We start from the raw sequence: 21,453 nt of genomic DNA, 5'->3' as shown, positions 1-21,453 counted from the left end.
GCTCACCATGAATTTAGTCTTGACCCACTGTGGTCCTGATACACATGACAGGAAGGTCATTTTGATTTGTGTTTTGCTATGCTAGAAGAAAAGCTAATTCTACACAGCTCAGACGCTGTATAAGGGAAGAAACAAATCTACTGTTACTAATTTTCAGTATGGGGTGGATAGCAATGTTGTAAATGATTAAGTGAAATCGATGAGACATCTTCCCCTTATAGTTCCCTCCTGTTCAGTTTTGGCTTAGGAATTGCTTTCACATGCCCAGAGCTTGGTATCTTCTGTTGCTGCTGAACGTTTGTGTGAAAACAAAGTAGGAGGGAGAGCATTGACATCTTAAATGAATACAGGAATTTTTTGATATGTGCCCTTATGTCTTTCACTGTACATGTTACTGTAGATATGAATGCTCTGTTGCTGTCCCATACCTATTGGTTTCAATTTTTTTGGTCCCTTTTGTGTGGGTTTTTTGTTGGTCCCACTTACAGTTTCTGTACATATTTCCTTGTCCCTCCCTCCCTTTTTTTCCCCTTTCAGTTTCTAAACAATTTAACTATCAGTAGATTATTGGCTTCTTTATCTATTTCTTGCCATGGAAAGATATTTTAAGCTTAGTTTTCTAGCTGTCAGTAGTATACTTGAGGAGGGTCCGTTCCTGCCATTTGATACTTTTAAAGGAGAAGATCCTGTACACATGGCTTATAACCACTTTTAAAGGATGATTTGTGTGGCTTTTTTAAGCTGGGATTCAACCTTTGTGATCTTTGACTCTTCTGCTGTTTGAATCTGTTTTACAGCACTGGAAAAAAAAGAGGTGAATAGGGCAAACAGGATTATTTGAAACACTTAAAATCTTCAGAACATAAACAGGTCTGTGAGAAAATGCCCTTTCTTATCAGGATCAGACACAACTGACATAATGGGGTTTTCTTGATTAATTTCTGCATCCCTCTGAAATATGGAGGCTGAACACAGGTAGTGTTGGTGAGGACAGTGAAACTTTGCTTACAATTGCTGATCTGACCTTCTAGTAAAAGGTGTGTACTCAGGAGTCAGAAAGTGTACTTTTCCTTCAAGCCTCATGAAAGGAAAAATATTTATCTTTTGTTGAAATTAAAAAGTAACCTTTTAAATATTATTTCAGAAATAAAAAATTTAATTAAAAATGCTTTGATGCTTTTTGCTCTTGGGGAATCATAGAATAGTTAGGGTTGGGAAGGACCTTAAGATCATCCAGTTCCAACCCCTCTGCCAAGGGCAGGGACACCTCACACTAAACCATATCACCCAAGGCTTCGTCCAACCTGGTCTTGAACACTGCCAGGGATGGAGCATTCACAACCTCCCTGGGCAACCCATTCCAGTGCCTCAACACCCTCACAGTAAAGAATTCCTTCCTTATATCCAGTCTAGACCTCTGCTGTTTAAGTTTCAACCCCAAGAATATGGTCCTGTTCACATCAAGTGAATTAGTCTAATGAAAATTATTAGTTATTTGAGGGGGAAAGCCAGTGCTTTTGCACAGGGATGTTGAAAAAAGATTCACACCAAGTGTGTACTTCGAATTCTTAAAATATTAGGATCCTCTATTTGGTTTTACAAAGCCCTACTGGCACAGCTGAAGTTTGATACACTGAAGTGCTGTCTGTGATTTGAAGGACTTGCCGTAGGTGTTGCAGCATTTCATGCTTTAATGCTTGTGGTTTTTTTTCCTGTAACACATTATTCTTGGCAAGTGATTATTTTTCCTGAAGAAAGAAGCAGAGTACTTCTGTAGAGTAAAATGGGAAGGATGTCAGGTTTTATCAGGATTCTGCATCCATATGGTCAACAAAATGTTTTAATGTATAAAAGACAATTTGAGACTGTGAGTGTTCATTCTTCCTTCATCCAAAGGAAAAAAGGGAAATGAGTAGGCACTTGTACTCAACCCTGTTTAGTGTAGGGTGTGTTAAGATTATTATAGGTTATCCACAAGGTAGCACTTCCATGGTGGATCCTTCTGTCCCTCAGAGGGCCTCCAAAAGCAGCAGTTGTTCAGTTGTTCCCTCTCTTTCACCTTCACTTTTTCTGGGAATGGAAGGTTGAAGACAGGCTCTTCTTGCCTGTTTAGCTCAGCTTCCTACCTCTTTTCTGTGTTTTGATGTTCCTTGGGTGATACAGCAAGCCAGGATTTATTTCAGCTACACTTGGTCCTGGGTGGGTTGTGCATGTTCTATCATATCACCTCATTAAACTGAAGTGATTTGATTTTTAGGAGCCTGTCTAAAATGTGACCTACTTTGCTGGTTGGCATCTGTGCCCATGAGAATTTCTGATAGGTGTCAGTTAATAAGCCTCTTCTGCAGTGCATAGTTTAATGCTGTCTTCAGCATAGTATGATGTGCTGTATAAGGCTTAGGTTATACCCCAAATACTGACAGCTGTCCTTGAAATATGCAATAATCTGTAATAAAAACAGTAACTAAAAAGTGTAAAGAATAAATCCTAAACTATTTCAAGTAACTACTGTAAACACATTCTTGTAAAAAGATGATATATTGCAATAATCATAATTGTTTCTTGATACAAGCTATAGCAAGTGATTTGGATGTTTGTATTAAATCTCTTAACATGGGGAATAGTGACTCTAATAGGAAGTAACATTTGTCATGGCTCAGTGTGATGGTGGTCATGTCATGGTTTTGACAGGAGCAAGACTAAAAGTAGGTAAATGTACCTGCTGCTAGTTACAGTAGCATAAATAAGCCAGTTTAATCTTACAGAAGCTTTTAGTGCATCATCATGCGTTACAATAACAAACAAGCACTCTATTTCTCTGCCTTTTCACAATATTCTCATGAAGAGCAGTTGTAGGAGCAATACATGTTCTTTAGTCATAGACATACATAGTGTCAGAGATGCAATTGTCAGATCATAGCTTTGAGTAAGCATGTAGAGCTCATCTGCACATGCAGAGCCTGCAGCATAAAGAAGCAGATGCATCTCCACAGCCAGATGGAGCATATGCCAAGAGACAAGTGCAACAGTGTGGGGAGCATAAACAGCAAAGTTGGTGTTGAAACACTATGTTTATAAACCAAAAGCTTTTTGGTTTTGTTTTTTATCTAGTTTTCTCCACCTCCCCAGTATTGCTTCTTTTCCAGGCTATGGATTACCAACTTGTGTTTTGAACTGTACGTACAGTATAGTAGCTTGCTAACCATGGGATGTTGTGGTATATGATGGCATTTGAATTGGTTTATAGCTTCTTTTTTTTCGAATTTGGGTGAACTTCATATGAAACTGAAGATCTGGGAATTGTATCTCAATATGCACACATACAGAATTAGGTGAGAAAGTTAAATGATTCTATTTTCTTCCTGGTGTATCCAGTCTAAATATGCATTTGGCAAGCAGCTTAGGCTCCGTATTTTGCTATTCAAAGCTAAAAAGTAATATGATGGAAATTGGATCACATCCTTCAAAAAATATACTTCTTTGAAATGTTTCATAAGAGAAGTTGCATGTGAAGTTTTTGAGCATGTTAAGAAGGAAGAGTCCTGCAACCAGCCTCAGTTGAAAATAAAACCTGATGCTTAATGTAGGTGACTAAAATCTCCAAATTTCCATGCAATTGCAACACAACTTCATAGAATTGAAGCAGTGCTGAGAGGCAATACCATGAATGTGGATGGTTAGACATACACACGAGACTGTAAGAAGGTTGGCAATGCTGGCAGTTTTGTATTCCATCACATTTGATAGATGGAGAATTGCCAGAAGTGGGCTAGACTTGGGGGAAAATGGAATCAAAAGGCAAAACAGCTTTAGGCCGAGAGAAGAATACGTATGAATACAGTGAATAGTATTATTGTGTTGTGTTTGTTGTTTGACCAGTTGCTTTGGTCTCCAGATAGCATGGACCTCGCTATGAAAATAAGTGGTATACAGTTAAAGGAAGGAAGAAGCTTAAAAATGGCTTCAGTGAAGTAAGGAAATGACTTTGTAATCTGCTCATGATGCTGAGAAAATGTAGGCGTTATTGGACTTGATTTGCTAAATGATTATGTAAATGTAATTATACTGCATGTAACATTTGAAATAATTTGAGACAGCACACAGATGCCTTTGAGACATGTTAAGGAGGATTTTTGTGTGGTTAAGGACTAAAATCTCACTTTCACCTTACCTTAAGAAGAAAATGAATAAAACCTGAAGTGGTCTTGCATATAATTCATCAACAACTTCAGTATATATAAATAAATGCATGTGCGTATGTATATGCTTGAATCTATTTCTTTTTTCTAGTTGAAGTGTTTACTGTAAACCTGGCTTGTAAACAAGTGATGCTTTGGGGTTTTATTTCCCACTCATGGTTCAGGAAGAAACAGCTTCCTTGGGAAGTTGAAACTGTGGGCAAAGTAGCAATTACTTATTTGAATACAGAGATAGAAGACACCTGGGTATATTTGGTGCTGAGCAGAACACTTACCCTCATAATGGTGTCTGTCTCTTCTCTCCCCCTCACACTCTTTTGTTTTTAACAACACTTAATCCCCTGAGTCTTTTATTTGAGCTGTTTACTGTTCTCATTAAGTTTTCCTTATCTTGCATTTAGTAATGTTGTTCTACTTGAAAATATTCTTGTAATCCTTTGACTATGTTGGAATTGCTTTGGGCATACTGGTGACTAATGACCGATTGTAGGTGACTTTAAGAAGCTGAGAGTGCTGGAAAAAAGTTTTTGTTCCCAGTTAATATCACTTTTGCATTCCTTCATTTCAGGTACATAAAGAATTGCCAGAAGTAGGATAGGCTTAATTTCTTTTTTAAACAGCTTTGGTTTGCCTGCAAATAATCTAAAACCCCACTTCCTTTGTGTCTAAGCCAGTGATTAAATTTAGGGGTTTAGGGTTAAGAATACTAGATTAACCTCTTAAAACAGTGCTGGTGTTTTACCATTCTGTACTGGTATTCTGAATTTCAATGAATTCCAGCTTTAGTCACTAATTAAATCATATATATATGTGTGTGTGCATGTATCCATGTATATTTATGCATGTGTATATATAGGTATGTGTATGTGTATATATATATATGCACATATATACACACATCTTGAAGTTTGTCCAGAAATCCATCTTACATAAGTTTCTGAAGTCTCTTGCTAATGGTGGTGGTTAGTTATTGTACTACCACTAGTGATTTATGTAGGTCTAGTTCAGATTGCTTGCTGTTCTGACAGTTCCATGACAGTTATACATGTCAGATTATTTTAGAGCTGTGAAATATTTGCTGTGGTACTCTCCTGATTTTTTTTTCTAATAAATTAATAGAAAAAGCTAATAATATAACTGATGAACAAGAACTTACTTGGCTGTACATCAGTAGAATCTCGAATCAGATGGCTCTTCAGGACATTATGCTGCTGTAAGGACCAGAATCTTAAGTCAATGTCAGATACTAGTAGAGGGCCTGTCTTCATTTCAGACTATCAATGTTTTGACTGGTTGTGTTAATGAAATGGTTAATTCTCTTATGAGCTGGATACTTGGCCAGTGTTCTAAATCCTGTTCATAGACCAGCATTCTTCCTTCCTTCCACCATGTTCTTGGTTAACTGCTGAGAAAACGTAACTAATACACTAAACTTTCTCCCTTGTTCTGCTTTCTGCCTCCATCAGACACTGTTAATTTTTTTCCTGAATTTGACATGGAACCCAAAATAACAATAAATAGATGTAGTTTAATAGATACAGTAATTGTTACTAACAAGTCATAGTCTGGAAGAAGCAAGTTCTAAGCAGAGCTGGAGCAGTGCTTGTTGGGGCATTTAGGTAGCAATCTTTTTGAGCACAGATAACAGTCTTCTTTAAAACAATATAAAGCCTGGCTTGATTTATTTCCTATCACTACCTGTGTGTGTAGCCTCAAGGTACTCATAATCTGTGAAGTTCCCAGAGACGTGCTTTAGTTCTTAGAACAGTTCTGACTGTGACAGACTGAGGGCATGGCTGTTCAGCATCCTGGCCTGTCAGTCATGGTTTAAGCCTTTCTGTAAACCTAGAGCATAGGCTGTATCTAAACAGAAAATAGTACTATTTAGGAGGTCTTCCCTTGGTTTCTAGTGGTAATGCAAGTTGTTAATATTTCCATTTGGATTATGCAAGAACTTAAGTGCCTCATTGAACTCCAGACATACCACCCATTGAAGGTACAAGTAGTAACAATGGTAATGAATATAATGAATATTTTGGATTTTAATTACATAATGATAAGTACCTCTAGTTTGTGTGTTATTTTTCTTTTTTTGTCCTTTCCCTTGCAGTGTGCACAAGCTTGGTATAATTGGAATAAATAATAATACTCAGCATCCCACAGCAGTAAAAGCAAAACTTGTTTTCACTGTACCCATGTACAGTAGATGAGGCTTGAATAAAAGTAACTCATTGTTTTTGCTGTTTACCATAGAAAACATAGGCTGTTGTGCTGTTGAAGGAGGCCTTACAATGTAAAACCTGCCATTTGATGGAATCTTTGTCATTTTTTTTCTTTTAGGGTATGGCTATTGCAAGTATTCCTCATGTGTTTCCTAGGAAAATTAATGTTGAATTTGATATATATTGCAAATTAGCAGATAGTACCATATTTACTCCACCCTTCTGTACAAATCTTTATTAAGATACCAACTTTGAACTGCAGAAACTGGAATGTGTCATGTCCTAGACATTTGTGGAATAAAATGTGCACTTTCAAGTGGAGTAATTAAGTGTTTTGAGAGATCCTTTAAGGATTTATCTTGTATCTGGGATTCTGTGACCTATGAGGGTTTGTGGGGGCGATCCCTAAAACCTATACCTCTTCCTTGGGATCCTTGCCAAGGAGGATTAAAGCTCCATGTTTATATATATGTTTGTAGTACAGACTTGGATAACACATTGCAAAGAATCAAAACGTAAGCAGTTATTTTTAAAACATTGCATATAGCTTATGTTCTTGGTGAATAACACCTATCTCTTGTTTTCTTTGGAGACTGTTTTTAGTATTTATTTAAATAGATGTTGCCGGTCAGCTACATAAAAAGTGCTTTTCCTCTGATCTGAAGTCCTGTATTTATTTCCCAGCTGTGCAAGTGATGTTTCTCCAACTGATTCTGCAGTGTATTTGGAGAATGTTTTTATTCTTGAATTTTCTAGGGCAGACACATGAAGTCAGTTCTCTCACTCACTGCTTTGGAAATGCATATCAAAGATCCGGGTCTGGGTAAACTGCTTTAAGTAGGATCGAATAATTGACTCCAAGAAAATCTGTAACAGCTCACTGCTTGTTAATGCCTGGAGTTCATGCAGGCAGTCACACAAAGACATGATTATTTACTTGTGTTAACAAGTTCTTCAAGCTGTGCTGGTCTCAAGTTAGTCTGCAGCCCTCATGTTCCTGCAGAATTTGGTGCTTTTGAAATTCTGCATTGACAGTTAGAAGAGTATATTTTTACTTTGCATTTTCAAAGTGAGGACCATGGCATCTGTTAATCAAGAGTGAGTGACTTTACACAAGCTGTGGATGGTAAGAATAGACCCCAGAACAATGCGTCTGCTGGAACTACAGTAAGATAAATAACTGTTCTTTCTGATGATACTCTTCATTTTAATGGAGGGTTAATGTAACCTCAGCTTTTGACTTTCAAGCTCATGGGCTTGGTAGTGTCTTCAGCTGTCAACTCTGCCAATCTACAGAAAGGACAAGCAGAAGTGCTAGCTTCGTGATCATTGCTGTTAATCAACCGGTGTTTTAGCATGAACTGTCAAAAAAGAGAGAGCGTGTTACCTGTAGGATGCTTCACTCCTCAGTGCCTTTTGGATCTCAGCCTGTATGTGCTGTACTTTGGTTGAGAAGTGTCTAAAACTTTGCTGTATGATTTTAAATAATCTGAATGTTTGAGCCTGAAACCAGTGGTGCTTCAGGTCTGGAATCCCCAAGGAAAAATGGCTCAGATCTTCATACTGTCATAAAACCTCTCAGTCATATAACCTATGTGTGGGTGTGATGAGATACTCCTCATCATATGATGGAGGTTGTGGTTTGTTCATTGCCAGGCTTTTACCACAAGTAGGCTGTAACATTCTCAACACTCACCTGAACAAAGGACGTCATGTTAATGCTTTCACCTAGTGAGTTTTGCATAGTAACTGTTCTATCACGAGAATGAAGTCAGTACTTATGCTGGTCATTCTTGTGGTACAGACCATTCTTGTTCTTCATACTACTTACAAACAAATAACACAGGCAGTGTTAATGTCTTTGTTATTTACCAGTGATAGTTAGTACATCTTGTGAATGTCACAACACTGATACTGAATTTCATGTGGGACCTTAATGTCTGCAATTTACAATATAGACTATGGAATGCTAGTTTAGTTAAATTTGAGTAATGTACATTTTAATATTTAAATTATGGTTTAATGGAATTATTTCTTGGTTAATAGGAAGACACTTTTAATCTAAAAGTCCCAAATTAATTGGGAATATTGTGAAGATTTTTTTTAGGTTAAAGCCCTTCTATCTGTAACAAACTGAAGATGTTTAAAGCCCTGCTCTTTTTTTGCATTAACTTAGAATTTGGCACTTGCTGAGTTAAAAAGAAAGAAAACCAAACATGGCAGAGCCAGTCTTTATCCAATGCTGACATGAATTACACATGATAGAGTAAAGCTTACTCATATTTCACTGTCCCTGCTTCCTGTACAGTCTTTTCTCTCTATCTCTCTAGGTTCCACCTTTGATTTCCCATCCCCTTCTTGGGTTAGCTAAAGACAGCCTTCAAAGAGATGCTTTGGCTTTTGAATAATTCACTCGAAATGAAGGTTGTGCAGGGAAAAACATATTCAGTATATTCCTTCGATATGTAACTGAGAAGTTCAGTTTTCCAGATATGCGTTGTGACATACTTATTACAGCTTTGTGCCTTGAAGTCCTACATCCTAATTATTTTAATTCGGTAAAAATAAAGATGTATCTGCTTGTACCCTACTTCTTTATTTCTGGAGAGGCACTCTGCTTCCTGCTGTACATACTCAGCTTGGTGTTGTCAAGTGCCTCCTTTCAGTTGTATTCTTCCACTTGCTTATTTTTGAGGGGTTTGTTTATTTGCTGTAAATAGTCTGTAGTAATGTTCTGAACTGGGGTAATGCTTGTATGTGTGTGTGTGCTCCTGTCACACGCATTCAGAGCACATGCGTGTGCCTGTGTATGCTGTCAGTACAGTTGGACACCGTTTAGCAGAAGCAAAATGACAATTCCATAGCAATAGTAAAGGTAATTGAAACTTGTTCTGGTAGGCATTAGTGGAGCTGGTTCCCATAATCTTATGTAGGAATAATATTTTACCAATTACATAAATCCTCAGAATCCACTAAACATTTTCTTTGGGAATAGTTGCCATTTGTGTTGTAATTACTGTTTTGATAACACGACGTTATCTTGAGTACCAAGGCTTTGAAATAGTTTGTTATCCTTTCCAATTTTCAAGTTGTAAGGAGAAATCCAGAACAAGAAGTGTTTGAAATGGCAGTACCGCATAGGCAGGTAGACCACAAGAAACCCGTTCTTTTTATATCATTGAATTGTAATTAGAGTTTAGAAAATTTTTCTTGGCAAACTATGAGTAGGAGATAATATTTTTACTAAAGAACTTCCAAAAGATTATGAAGGGTATTATGCAGATGGGTTGCTACTCTTGGAAACTTTTCATGTTCCATATGGCTTATCTGCAATATACTGTTGCTGAAAGGAGGCATTCAGTCGGCTACTGCTGCTGCTGATTTATATTTTAACCACTGCAAGTACGTGAAGAAGTATATATGGGAGGAGATGTATCTACATATCTATTTTGTCACAGTAAGGATCAAAAAAACCATTTATGTACCATAGAATAAGCATTTTAACATAGATGGTTACGTTAAAACATGCTTTGTTTTACCGTTAATTGTGTTCGTTACAGGCTGCTTTCCCTGAAAGGACTATAAAATGTATTTAATTTGCATGCCCAGGAATAGTTTCTGCTTCCTGAAGATGAACATTGATCTACTTTTTTGTTTTTAATAAAAGGATTGAATGAGATCAACTTAGACTGAATGAGATCGACTTAGGCTGGCAATACAATGCATTTAAATAGAAAAGTCTAGTTGATGGTGTTTTCTATAAAGCAGGTAAAATGAAATCCTGCTCAGTGATACAAAGCTTAATAGTCTAGTAAATTGTATAGAAAGTGAAACAAAGACAAATGCATCAAATATCAGACTTTGAGAGCTTGGCTTAGCTTCCACTGTGGAAACAGTATTATCAGTGCTGATGGATTACTAACTGTTTTATGTCTTGAGCAGTTCATTTAGGAATGAGCAGTCCAGCTTGCTCGTAGGTCAGCAACTGTATTACAAAGTCCACAGTTTAGAGATACTCCTCTAAAATCAAAGCTACAAGTAAGCATCTTCCCTTCCTTTGCCTTCTAGTGTGTTGTGTAATGCTCTGGGGGTGAAGAGTGGATGTTAAAGCCCACAGAATTGTTATTCTTTAATAAGTGCTTGTGGTTTAATTAAAATAATGTTTCACAGCAAAGATGCTTCAAGCTAGAATTTAAGCTTCATACCATATCATGTCTAAAAACCTTTTGTATGTGTTATTTTATATAAATGCGAGTTTGAAGCCTGAGTGCCATCTTTATCATATCTTGGAGGAATTTGACAGCTAGCTTTCATGTTTGGCAAGCCAGGGATACATGTTAAAATTTGCCAGATACTGGAAGTGCTCCAGCGCTTGAAACAAGGCAGTCTCTTTTCTTAGAGTGGTATATAACAGGGACACTGATAAAATTTCAAATCCTGAACATTTTTCATCTGTAAATGATGAATACCTTTGTCTAAAACTGAGCATAGAGCATTGCTTAAAGGGCTCTTCCTCGTATTTTATGGTCTAGTGCTAGGCTTATATGGTTTTGGTTTGTAAATCCCTGGAATAAGTAATTAATCCTAAACCTCCTTTCCCCCTGAACATACTGTAATATTGGGTGAAGAAATACACTCATTGTAGCAAACTGCCTGAAAGTACTGTACTCAGAATTGATGTCTGGATATTTTTGCATAGCATCAATTATTTACTTTAAAAATACTGCTACTAATTGAGCACAAGTATGGCAAGTTATTTAAGCAAGGTAGAGTATGTCAGTTTTTCATGTTTATTTTAGTGTACATTGTTTTGGTTGGGGAGCCTACTGCAAAGCTTGGTTGAAGCCTTGTTCCTTAAGGAGTTAAGCTCTCCGAGCTTCTTAGCTCGTGGAAATGTCTTTCATCATCTGATTTGATTTGACCTCCTATGCATTCTCTGGAGTTCTGAAAGCTTGGCACTACTCTGGTTTACTGGGCTGGTTTGGGGTGTATGTGTTTGTGGCTATAATTAGAATGTGAAATTCTAGCTGATAGCATAGCAAAATGCACCTGAAAATGTGTTGGGCATACTGAAAGAGATGGTATTAGGGCTACACTTAGGTAGCCTCCAAACTCAAAGGAAAGGATAACAGCTTCATCATGAAATCTGCAGGTGCTTCAGTGGTTGAAGTTGAGAATATTAAGAGATCCTGAGGAAAACTTACAAAATGTGTAAACATCACATCAAATAATCCAGTACATCTGACTGTGAAAAAAGAAATGGAAGCCTACAGAGATGGGCTACAAACACAGAACACTGGTATTGAGTTGAATTCTATGGGTTTTCTCTGGCTGTTCACTTTTGATGGATATGCTGCAGTTCAGATTCAACCACGCTTGTGTGTTAGACAATGGTGAAATTGCCATCACTGCAGGGTCAAGGTCTGACTTTGCAGAACCATGTTGCTACTTCAGAACAAAGAAACAGAAACGGGGATACTTCTGAAGCCAAACTGACCTGCAGGAAGTTTAAGAACTATAAATAGCTTTGAGTGACTAAGAATGTTCCTCGGATGTCTGAATGTGTTTTGCACATAATAGGGGAGAAATTACTTACTTATTAGAGGATGATACACCTTAGTATTGTTTAGGGTGATAAAAGTGAATATTTTGTTCTATAAAAGAACAAAAATCCAGCCTGGTTTTAGGAAGCAAATAATAAAGCAATTGTCGTGCTTTCAGCATGACTTTGTGCTGTATGTGAAGCCCATAGTGAAGCATGTTGTCCTTGCCAGCTGAAGTATCTCTGCTGAGGGAAGGAAGCTAAACTGCATTAAAGGGATATGCCGTTTTCTCTCACTGGTGTCCCATAATAAGTATGAAAAGTAGGTGGGAGTCTGATGCTGTGACTACTGTATTTGTCCTTAATTTTGTGAGTATTGGAAAGGAGGTGCAGCTTTTTAAGTAGGATGCAATTATCAGCAGTGGTTGAGGCAATGGTTTGCTGCTGCCGGAAAGGACAGACCATTCCTTCTGCCTGCTTTCTATCTGTGGTGCTCAGCCCATCCACTAGAAAACCACCTTGTTCCTGCTGCAGCTGAAAACAAACCCAGCAACAATAAGTTAAAGAACAGCCAAGGAGAATTTTCTGTCCCTTTAATGAAGAAAGAAATGACTTCTTGCAGGCTGGAGCAGGCATCAGAGCAGGTGTAAGGGTGGTCTCCAGGATCTGCACTCTCTGTGGCAGCAAGTTGTTACTGTCAGTCAGCTTGTCAAACTGCTCCCACGGAGATTGCAGCAGATCCCTTAAAGCAGGGAACAATAACCTGAAAGCATGGATGATCTTTAGAGATGGAATGTGAGATTGATCCCGAAGGCTACAGTACAACTACATAGCTCCCGGTTATCCTTGGATCTCTTATTTTAGGGATTATTTTCCTTTGCTCCTGAACACTGGTAGGTGAGGCACTATTGCAGCCTGGGCTGATGGTACTGGTTTTTACATTTTATCACCGCAGTGACCTTATCCATGATGGATGACAGTCCCGTCTGTCCTGCAGAGAGCTGTGTGAGCACTTGTGGGGAGAAGCCTTTGGAATTCGGTGCAAGTGGCAGCAGTGTCCCCTCTCCACTGTTGTGTGGTAGCTGTGGGAGGATCAGAAAACTGTTTAATTGGCTATCCTTTTGATAACCAGGGTGTATGTGCCTGCTGAGCAGCAGTAATGTTTGGCAGTACTAATGGAGCCTTTCCATTATTTCAGGCCCAAGGAATACAGACTTTTCTAAATTACTATTTTATAAAAGGTATTGACCCCAAATTCATGCTGTTTCACAGCTTTTCTGTGCTCTGAATGCAGCACCAGAATCAGAACTAGCCACGGATCTTAAGTGAAAGGCTCGCCTTTTCCAAGGCAAGAGAAATCACTTTTCATTTCAATCTTAGTCAAGTTTTAGATATGTTTTCCCCCATGATTTGGGATGAAACATCAACAAAAGTCCTGTTTGGCCAGCTCCAATAGTAAGTGCAAAAATAGAGCTGTTAACATGATACATGGTAGCATTGATAGCAACAACCATTTCCTTTTTGTGTAATGTTACAAGAAACCCAACACTGACAATGTTTTGAATGAACTGACACTTTTTTGCACCTCATTACACTTTTTATGTATGAGGTCATCCTCCTTTTTTGCTTCAAGGCAGAAAAATGTTACTTCCTGAGGTGACAATGAACATAATCAAGTTCTCTACAGTTTTGCCAGAGCTGGTAAAGAGCCCAGATCACTAATATCAGAAATCTTGGCTTTTTAACCACGCTCACTGGATTGGAGCACAAAACATGCTGATTGTGCTCTTTTAACCATTGGCAACATCCTTCCAGAGTCGGATGTGAAAAACAGGATCTTTCATGGGGAGGAGAACAGTTGGGGGTTGTCATTTAACTTCATCTCTGGTAGCAGTAATCTGTGTTTATTAGTTCAGAGTTCCTGGTTTCCAGAGCTGCTGCTGACTGGTGTATTGAGCCAATGTAAGTTTGTGAGAGAGAAGCTGTGTACAGCTGGGCTGGAACAAGCCTTGGAGAAGGTGGCGACTTGATTTCATGCTGGGGAGACTCAGCAGGCTTCAAGCTCCTGCATTTCATGTTTCTCAGTTGGATTTTGTGGGAGGAAGCTTATGCTAAAATAATTACACTGTGATGGTTGAGTATCATTTTTGCTTCCTCATGGATCATACAATAAATAGCTATTGTATTTTTGTACTCTTTGGTATCTGTATTATCTGTCTCAGTCAAATTTATGTTGAATTGTGAGAGAAGTTAATTAGTTGTTGTTTTGTAGTGCATTAAAAAGTACCTTGCATATGTGTGGGGAAGTTCAGGAACATATTGGGGCTCTGCCATGTGCCTGAATGTAATACTTACACCTGTAATACCAAGTCCAGCCATTGTCATACAGTGTTTTTTAACCTCTACCATTAAAAATAAGTATTAAATTATATTACTCGGCTTTTACACAGTGGAACAAAAGCAGTTTAAGACTTCTGGGCCATTCTGTGTGGCCAAGACAACCCCAGCTGTCTGGAACACTTGTTTAGTGACTTTATAGGATGCATGACTGTGTTGTTGTGTTTGCTTCATTCTTTCATAAAAAGACTTTTTGGTTTCTCATAAATACCTTACATTATTTTCTGACAAAAATCGGGACTTTTCTCTCATTAGTCCGTTAATCCAGTATCACATCAACGATGCTCAATATCAGGTACTGAAGACACAGTGCAATGTGCATTGGCAAACATGTTGGGACAGTTTCAAGTCATTTTGGCTGAGTCTTGGAGTAAGTGGAAAGTAATAAAATGTTAACTCAAAAGGCTGCACATTCTTTAGATGATCTGGAAAACGAGACCCGACATCAGAAGTTAATCACAGTGAACATCCAATAGCAAAACTTGAAATTCATTATTCTTCTCCTTCTCAGTGTAGTAGGAAAACTTACATTCTATATTTATTAGCCTCAACTGCACAACCTCTGATTTTATTCTAAACAAGCGTGTGTATCACAGCAGAGCTATAAAACTCTCTTCATGTTACACAAATATTGGTTGCTCTCACGAACTGGCAGGTTTTTCTCTAAACCAATGGAGTTAATAAAATTACAACCTCCATGGCCTTATCTTGGAAATAGCTCAGTGAGGGGGGCAGCTATTTACATGAATTGGAGAAATAACAGATTTTAGCTGTAGAGGTTCTCAAGGGTGGAGTCAGCCCTTGTTTATGGAGTTTGGCTTTCCCGTGTCCCTGTGGAGCAATTCCCAGTAGTCACCTCCTTCCCTGTTTTCCCTTGAGCCGGGCCCGTTATCATGTTTCACTCGGCAGGCTGTGAGAAAGCCGAGGCTCCGCTGTCTCGCGTAGGCTGCGCCTGGCCGTGTGAACAGATTACAGCATTCCGCTTGTTCCTATGAGCCGCGGACCAGGAATGGTTCACTGCTCTGTTACTGGGCGATGATAAAGTTGGCAGTCTTTTTATGGTTAGGTCCTCAAAGTGGCAGTTCATGTTTTAGTGATAAGGAGACAGAGCTTTGGCTATCGGACCCAGACTTACTATCTCCAACAGTGAACCGTGGCTTAAATCCTTCCACAATGACAGGAACCCCGTCTGGAGTGACGGTTTCCAGAATCTAAGCAGGAGATACTGAGGCATTTTCCTTCCTCATGAGTCAAAGCAGAGTTAACCCCATTGGTACCATAAAAAAAGTCAGCCATGGAGAAAGGAGGCATTTTTGTATTTAACTACATCTCTTCCTTTATATTGGAACTTTGAGTATAATTTTTAGGCAGATCTAGGAGGATGAATTAGTGACATTAGACTTAAAAGCTTTCACTTGATTGTTTTAGAGTATTAAAAGGAGCACTAATGACACCCCATGCTTCAATACATAACATTGCTTTAGCATGTTTGTCAAAGGAGGTGAACTAGATATTAGTAATGTGTATTTCTCGCAAGATCTATGTTAGTATTACCTAAATGAAGCTTCTAATCATGCCCTGAGCACTGCGTATGTATGTTGATGCCGAGTACCATGTAAAGACACATTTGGTTTCTATTTAGAGAGTTCTGTGGGTTGCAGGGGTTAAGTGTAATCCAGATTATACAGTGTTAACATTTTCCCTGCTGATATCAAAGTGTGGAAGACTGGCAGGCTGACTTGTTAGGAAGGGCTGGGAGAGGGATAACAGGCTCCGACCTTGAGAGCCCAAAGAGCCGGCCCTTGTATGGCCACATCCATATACGTGTCCAGCTGATTGGGTAGAGGAGCGGGATGGGGGCTGTGACAGGTGCTGGAGGAACCTACACCTGTTTTCCCCATATGCTGATTTAGTGATTGCATTTTTGTGGGAGTTCCAGATACTGTGTGGGATCCGCGGAGCAAGCCAAGAAACTTGAGAAGGAATTTCAGCTTATGGTGACCCGTGATATTCAAGGATTTCAGATGGCGTAACTGAATTTTCAAGTGCTGCTTGAAAACTGAAGTAGAAATAGGAATTATCTTGTATATATGTGTATAGTGAGAAAGCCTTGTGTGCTTCTTACTGCACTAAAAATTAGGAGATAGCACTTGAAGAAGTGTCCATGAATACCGTAGTCTAAACTGAAACCGTGGGGTTTTTTAATCAGGAATTCAGTGTGTTAGGGAAACATATTTTTTATAGGAAAAGAAATGCACTTTTTTATGGTGCCAAGATACCGGCTTTCAGATTTTAAATCTTTGGGGTTTTACTGTAAAGTTAATAGATAATTTCTCACACAAAACCCACCACAGACCCCCCCTCATACCTGCATATTCCTGCTGCTGCTTTATGTACTCTAATATATGCCTGATACTGATTTCCTTGTGAAACTTTTAAAATCATTAAATATCTTTCCATAGGGAATGTTTTCTATATTGCATTGTCCTATATGAGAACTTGCAAAGAAAGATTTCTGATTGTGTAATAGGGTGAAAAACAACAAGGAATACAAATATCCTTTAAAATCTGGTGACGAGACCTGTACTGTCACATAGAAACATTTCATTTGGGAAAACCCATGAAGATCATTGAGTCCACCCATTAACCAAACACCACCAAGTCCACCACTAAACTTCGGTAGCTTGTTTGTAATGCCTCTATCCTAGCAAGTTTGTTTTTTTCCAGGGGATGTTGATGCGAGCTCTCCATCAGAAAACAGGAAATAGCTCAAAAAAGCAGTTGCATCCAGTTAGGCTAAAGGAGTCTGAAAAAGCTTATATTTGGCAAACTAAGTCATTGTAGAGAGGGATTATGTAATTGCTTTTTATACTTTTTTTGCAGTTCTTGTTATCATGCAGGATGACAGGAGCACAGGAAAGTCCTGCCTTTCTAACAAGTGTTATGTATATATGAATGTACTGCAGTTGTTGAATTTGATTGCAGATTTTAGCCACTGTGTTTCTCAGAGCTTAATTCTTTGCTCTTTAAAATTTGGATATTGGGATACTAAAACCAGTATTTTAAAAATCCAGTAAACTGGCTTTTAATTCCTGGTGATGCCATTAACTCTTTTGCCACAGGCTTGAATGTTCCTTGTATGTCAGGCACCATCACTCCAACAGCCAGTATTAAAACCAGTTTTACATGGATGCTGGAGTGATGAAGGGGGTGTAGGTTAAAAGTTACCCATGTTATGGCACCTGGGAGAGCCTCTGAATGAACCTTTTCTCTTCATGTACTATGCCACTATTTTGAAAGCCTAAACCTGTCTGTTGAACAGTGAGTTTTGTCTGTGAAAGTTTCATGTAGTTTCAGTGGCTCTGAATGATTCAGTAGTATACGAAACTTCTTGGCGAGTTAGTATGATTTGTATGTGAATTTTCCAATTGTATTTCAGACCTTAAGAAAGAAAGGCCTTAATGGTTGTGAGAGCCCTGATGCTGACGATTACTTTGAGCACAGTCCACTATCGGAGGACAGATTCAGCAAACTAAATGAAGATAGTGATTTTATTTTCAAGCGAGGCCCTGTAAGTACTTTTATTTTATCTCTACTTTTTATTTGTTGATCCTTTTTATTAACTTCATTATTTAGGCTCTGAACAAGAAGGAACACAGAGGGTGCGACAGCCCGGACCCTGACACTTCATATGTGCTCACGCCACATACAGAAGAAAAATATAAAAAAATTAATGAAGAGTTTGATAATATGATGCGGAATCATAAAATCGCAGTGAGTACTAAAGTATGGTTTGTGCTTCTATTACATGCATGAGAATTTTCATGGTGTTTGCTTACCACTGAAAACCACTGCAAAGACAAGAGGATGTAACGGTTTGAGAGGGGAGTATATGCTTTTTGAGGCAAAATGAGATGCTGATACTTGATAAAATGCGTTTTATCTTACTAAGAAGATTTATCTATAGCTTCTCTTTTCCACTCACAGTTTTTCATACCTTGTGAACGTGAGGTAACATTTCTTCATTTCAGGAGCTTAGCTGCTTTGCTAATCCTACCCAAAATATTCTTATAAAGATAGATTTTGTCGTGGGATGTAGGATAGTTTATTTACATCTTGTAGCTCTTTATCTGTCTGTTGATCAAGGTTTTACAGTATATTACAAACAGGCAGATAGAATTGCATTAATTTGGTCATCAAATCAGTGGGATTTATTTTGCTGAAGACTGGATGAGGAAAGGCATTTAGAAGTTTAAAGATAATGGGAGCCTTAAAAGATGGATGTCTCATTCCTGTTGACATCCTAACAGATAATGCCTTGGCCACTGAAAGATCTTTGTCCTGGGTTACAACCCATTTGCAGCAATAAGTCACTTGGCTCCAGAGCTCAAGAAGCTTGGGAATAACAGGAGTGTAGATTTCGCATTTGTCTCACAGAGGTGTATGTAATAACACTTGGTTTCCATCTACAAAACCCAATTAGTATGGAGTATTACAGGGCAAGTATTTTCTAAGAAAACTAATACAGGGCTCTGCCACAGCCTTTGAATTTTTTAACATTGCAAATCTTGTAGCAATTAAAGTAAATGGGCTGAGTAGGTTAATCAGCATAGACCCTGGGGCACTTGGAGTAGCGTGTCCCCAAATGACTGGCTGGTACTAGAAATTATTTCATTGTTGAGAGCAATAAGGCCATCTCTGGGACTGTCAGCAAACTGGCAGTCTTGACACCCAGCATCGCTTCTTACAGCAAGTTCTTTTATACTTGAATGAAACCAATATCTTTGCTTTGAAGCTTTTGATGTCCAACATTTTGGTGCTGAGACATCTTCAGGCCTCATCTCTCAGTATGTTACCAGCTAAACTGCTCTCGCTTGATGTTCTGTGGTCTTCATGAACAGTTTAAATTGTCCTGTGGACATCAGTGTAAATAAAGAAGGCAACATTATTTTTTGATTCTGTATTTCTAGCTTAAATTGGGCCTGTTATGGGTCTGTTTCGAGTACTTATGGGTCTTTAAAAAAAACTAGTTTATTTTGTTCTAGTGGAGTCATTACTGTCAAAGGATAGGAATGAGGCAAAGCATGAAGAATTCAGTCATAACCAAATGAGTACCATAGATGGGCAGAGGCAGCCTTTGTTGTAAGGTGTGGGGGGAAGCTGTCTTTTATTAGTTCTGTATTGAGACACCTACAGAAAGAATGTTCCAACTGTTAGCTTCTGGCATTGTTTTAAGCAATTCAGGTATTTCAAATTTAGGCTGAATTGCTTGGCAGTGTGCTGTTTGAAAAACAACCTTCTTTCTGGTAGATACTGAATACTTTCTCGAAGCATTTTCCTATGAAAACAAGATGCCAGTACAGCTTGTCATTAGTTAGATACTGTGAATGATTTGCTAGCATTATGTCACTGTGCTTTATTGCTTTTTCCTTCTGTTGGTGCCAAAAATTGATAATTATTCTTAGAATGCTTCAGGAGGGAAACTGTCATTGACTGTCACCAGTAAGAGATTTTGCTTCTTGTAGAAAATACATTCTGCTCTTTTAATTGGTAATTGTTTTATTTCTATCGAAATTGTTGTACAGAAGTCCCATTCCAAGTAAATTTTCAGCTATACATGATGAAAGTGTATCTCTTTAAGTATACTTGCTAGGTCATGAATATTTGTCATCTGCATTTGACCTCTAAATCAGAACTATTATCTCTGTATTCCGTCAATAAATGCCACCTAAGTTTTGCTCTTCAATTGTACCTGTCATGGTTTTGTTGCCAGTAATTATGAGAGTTGTGAAAGAAAACAGTCCCTTTTGTTTCAGAAACTCATCACTGTCAAAGGATAGGAATGAGACAAAGGCCGAAGAAGTTAGTCATAACCAAATGAGTACCATAGATGGGCAGGCATCTAAGCTTTTGATTCGAATAGCTGTTGAATAACAAACATATATACTTGAGAAAAATAGTTGCCTTGTAAATAATGCTGGAAAACTTTGAATTTAGAAAAAAAATGAGATTTACAGAAAAGATGGAGGGGTTGTTCAAGCAGGGGTTTGTGCAAGAATGACAATGGAAATGTTTAAGTTCAAACTACTGTCCTTAATGATTATCTAAAGATCTGTTTAATTCTTTTAGTCTGTTGAAAAAGAAAGGTTTAGGGATTAGTAGCAGTATCTTGGCAAGGTTATGAATAGAAAATGTTATTACTAACTTTTTCTTTTTTTTGTGCAATTGACTTTATACTGTGCATGTTTCTGCTTACATTTTGAAGGTACAGCACTTCAGTGATTTGTAGACATGTGTAACTTGTCATTGCTTTGTAATAATCCAAATTAACTGGTAAATTTGTGGTATTTCTGGGCTTGTGAATTCATTTGAATTTCCAGTTTTTTTTGCATTTGAACTTTGATTACTGTAGCAGTGTATGAGTAATTATTTTGGAACTGTATTTATATGATGTCTAAGAGTTTAACACTGTACAAAAAATGGATGTTTTAAAATTGTATGTTTAATACGGTTTAAAAACTAACATAATTAACTATTTTTTTTTAAACCTGAGTAATTCTTGGCAAACTTTAATGTGTATTTTTATACTGTGCTATTGCTGCAGAAATAGTTATACTAATGTTGTTGTTCTCTGTGTGTTCCTTGTCTTCTTTCCTTCAGCCTGGCTTGCCTGCTCAGAACTTCTCGATGTCGGTTACAGTTCCAGTGTCCAATCCCAACACTTTAACCTACAGTAACCCAGGGAGTTCCCTTGTATCCCCATCACTGGCTGCCAGTTCATCATTAACGGACACGACCATGCTCTCCCCACCTCAGACCACCCTGCATCGGAACGTATCACCTGGGGCCCCTCAGAGACCACCAAGTACTGGCAATGCAGGTGAGAGTTCAGCACTGTTCTTTCCTTTTATACACTCTTGTTGGGCGTGGATCTGTTGGAATGGGTCCAGAGGAGGCCACAAAGATGTTCTGAGGGCCAGAGCGTATCTGCTCTGGAGCCAGGCTGAGAGAGCTGGGCTTGTTCAACCTGGAGAAGGCTCTGGGGAGACCTTAGAGCAGCTCCAGTGCCTAAAGGGGCTGACAAGAAAGCTGG

At 38.3% G+C, this 21,453-nt stretch overlaps 1 protein-coding gene across 4 annotated transcripts in view; it reads left to right on the top strand.

Moving 5' to 3' along the window:
• MEF2A (myocyte enhancer factor 2A) overlaps positions 1–21,453 on the top strand; it is an 89,431-nt gene that overhangs the window by 43,742 nt on the left and 24,236 nt on the right. For 2 of the 4 annotated variants that reach the window (XM_034066063.1, XM_034066064.1), the window contains exons 4-6: positions 17,800–17,931; positions 17,997–18,134; positions 21,021–21,240. In XM_034066063.1, the coding sequence (XP_033921954.1) occupies positions 17,800–17,931; positions 17,997–18,134; positions 21,021–21,240 (490 nt within the window). The remainder of the gene's footprint in view (positions 1–17,799; positions 17,932–17,996; positions 18,135–21,020; positions 21,241–21,453) is intronic. The other 2 variants (XM_034066065.1, XM_034066066.1) reach the window with 2 other exon arrangements.

The sequence above is a fragment of the Melopsittacus undulatus genome, chromosome 9 (assembly GCF_012275295.1).
Source record: "Melopsittacus undulatus isolate bMelUnd1 chromosome 9, bMelUnd1.mat.Z, whole genome shotgun sequence".
Lineage (NCBI taxonomy): Eukaryota > Metazoa > Chordata > Aves > Psittaciformes > Psittaculidae > Melopsittacus > Melopsittacus undulatus.
Note: the sequence above shows the minus strand (reverse complement) of the source record. Positions and strands in the feature narration are given on the sequence as shown.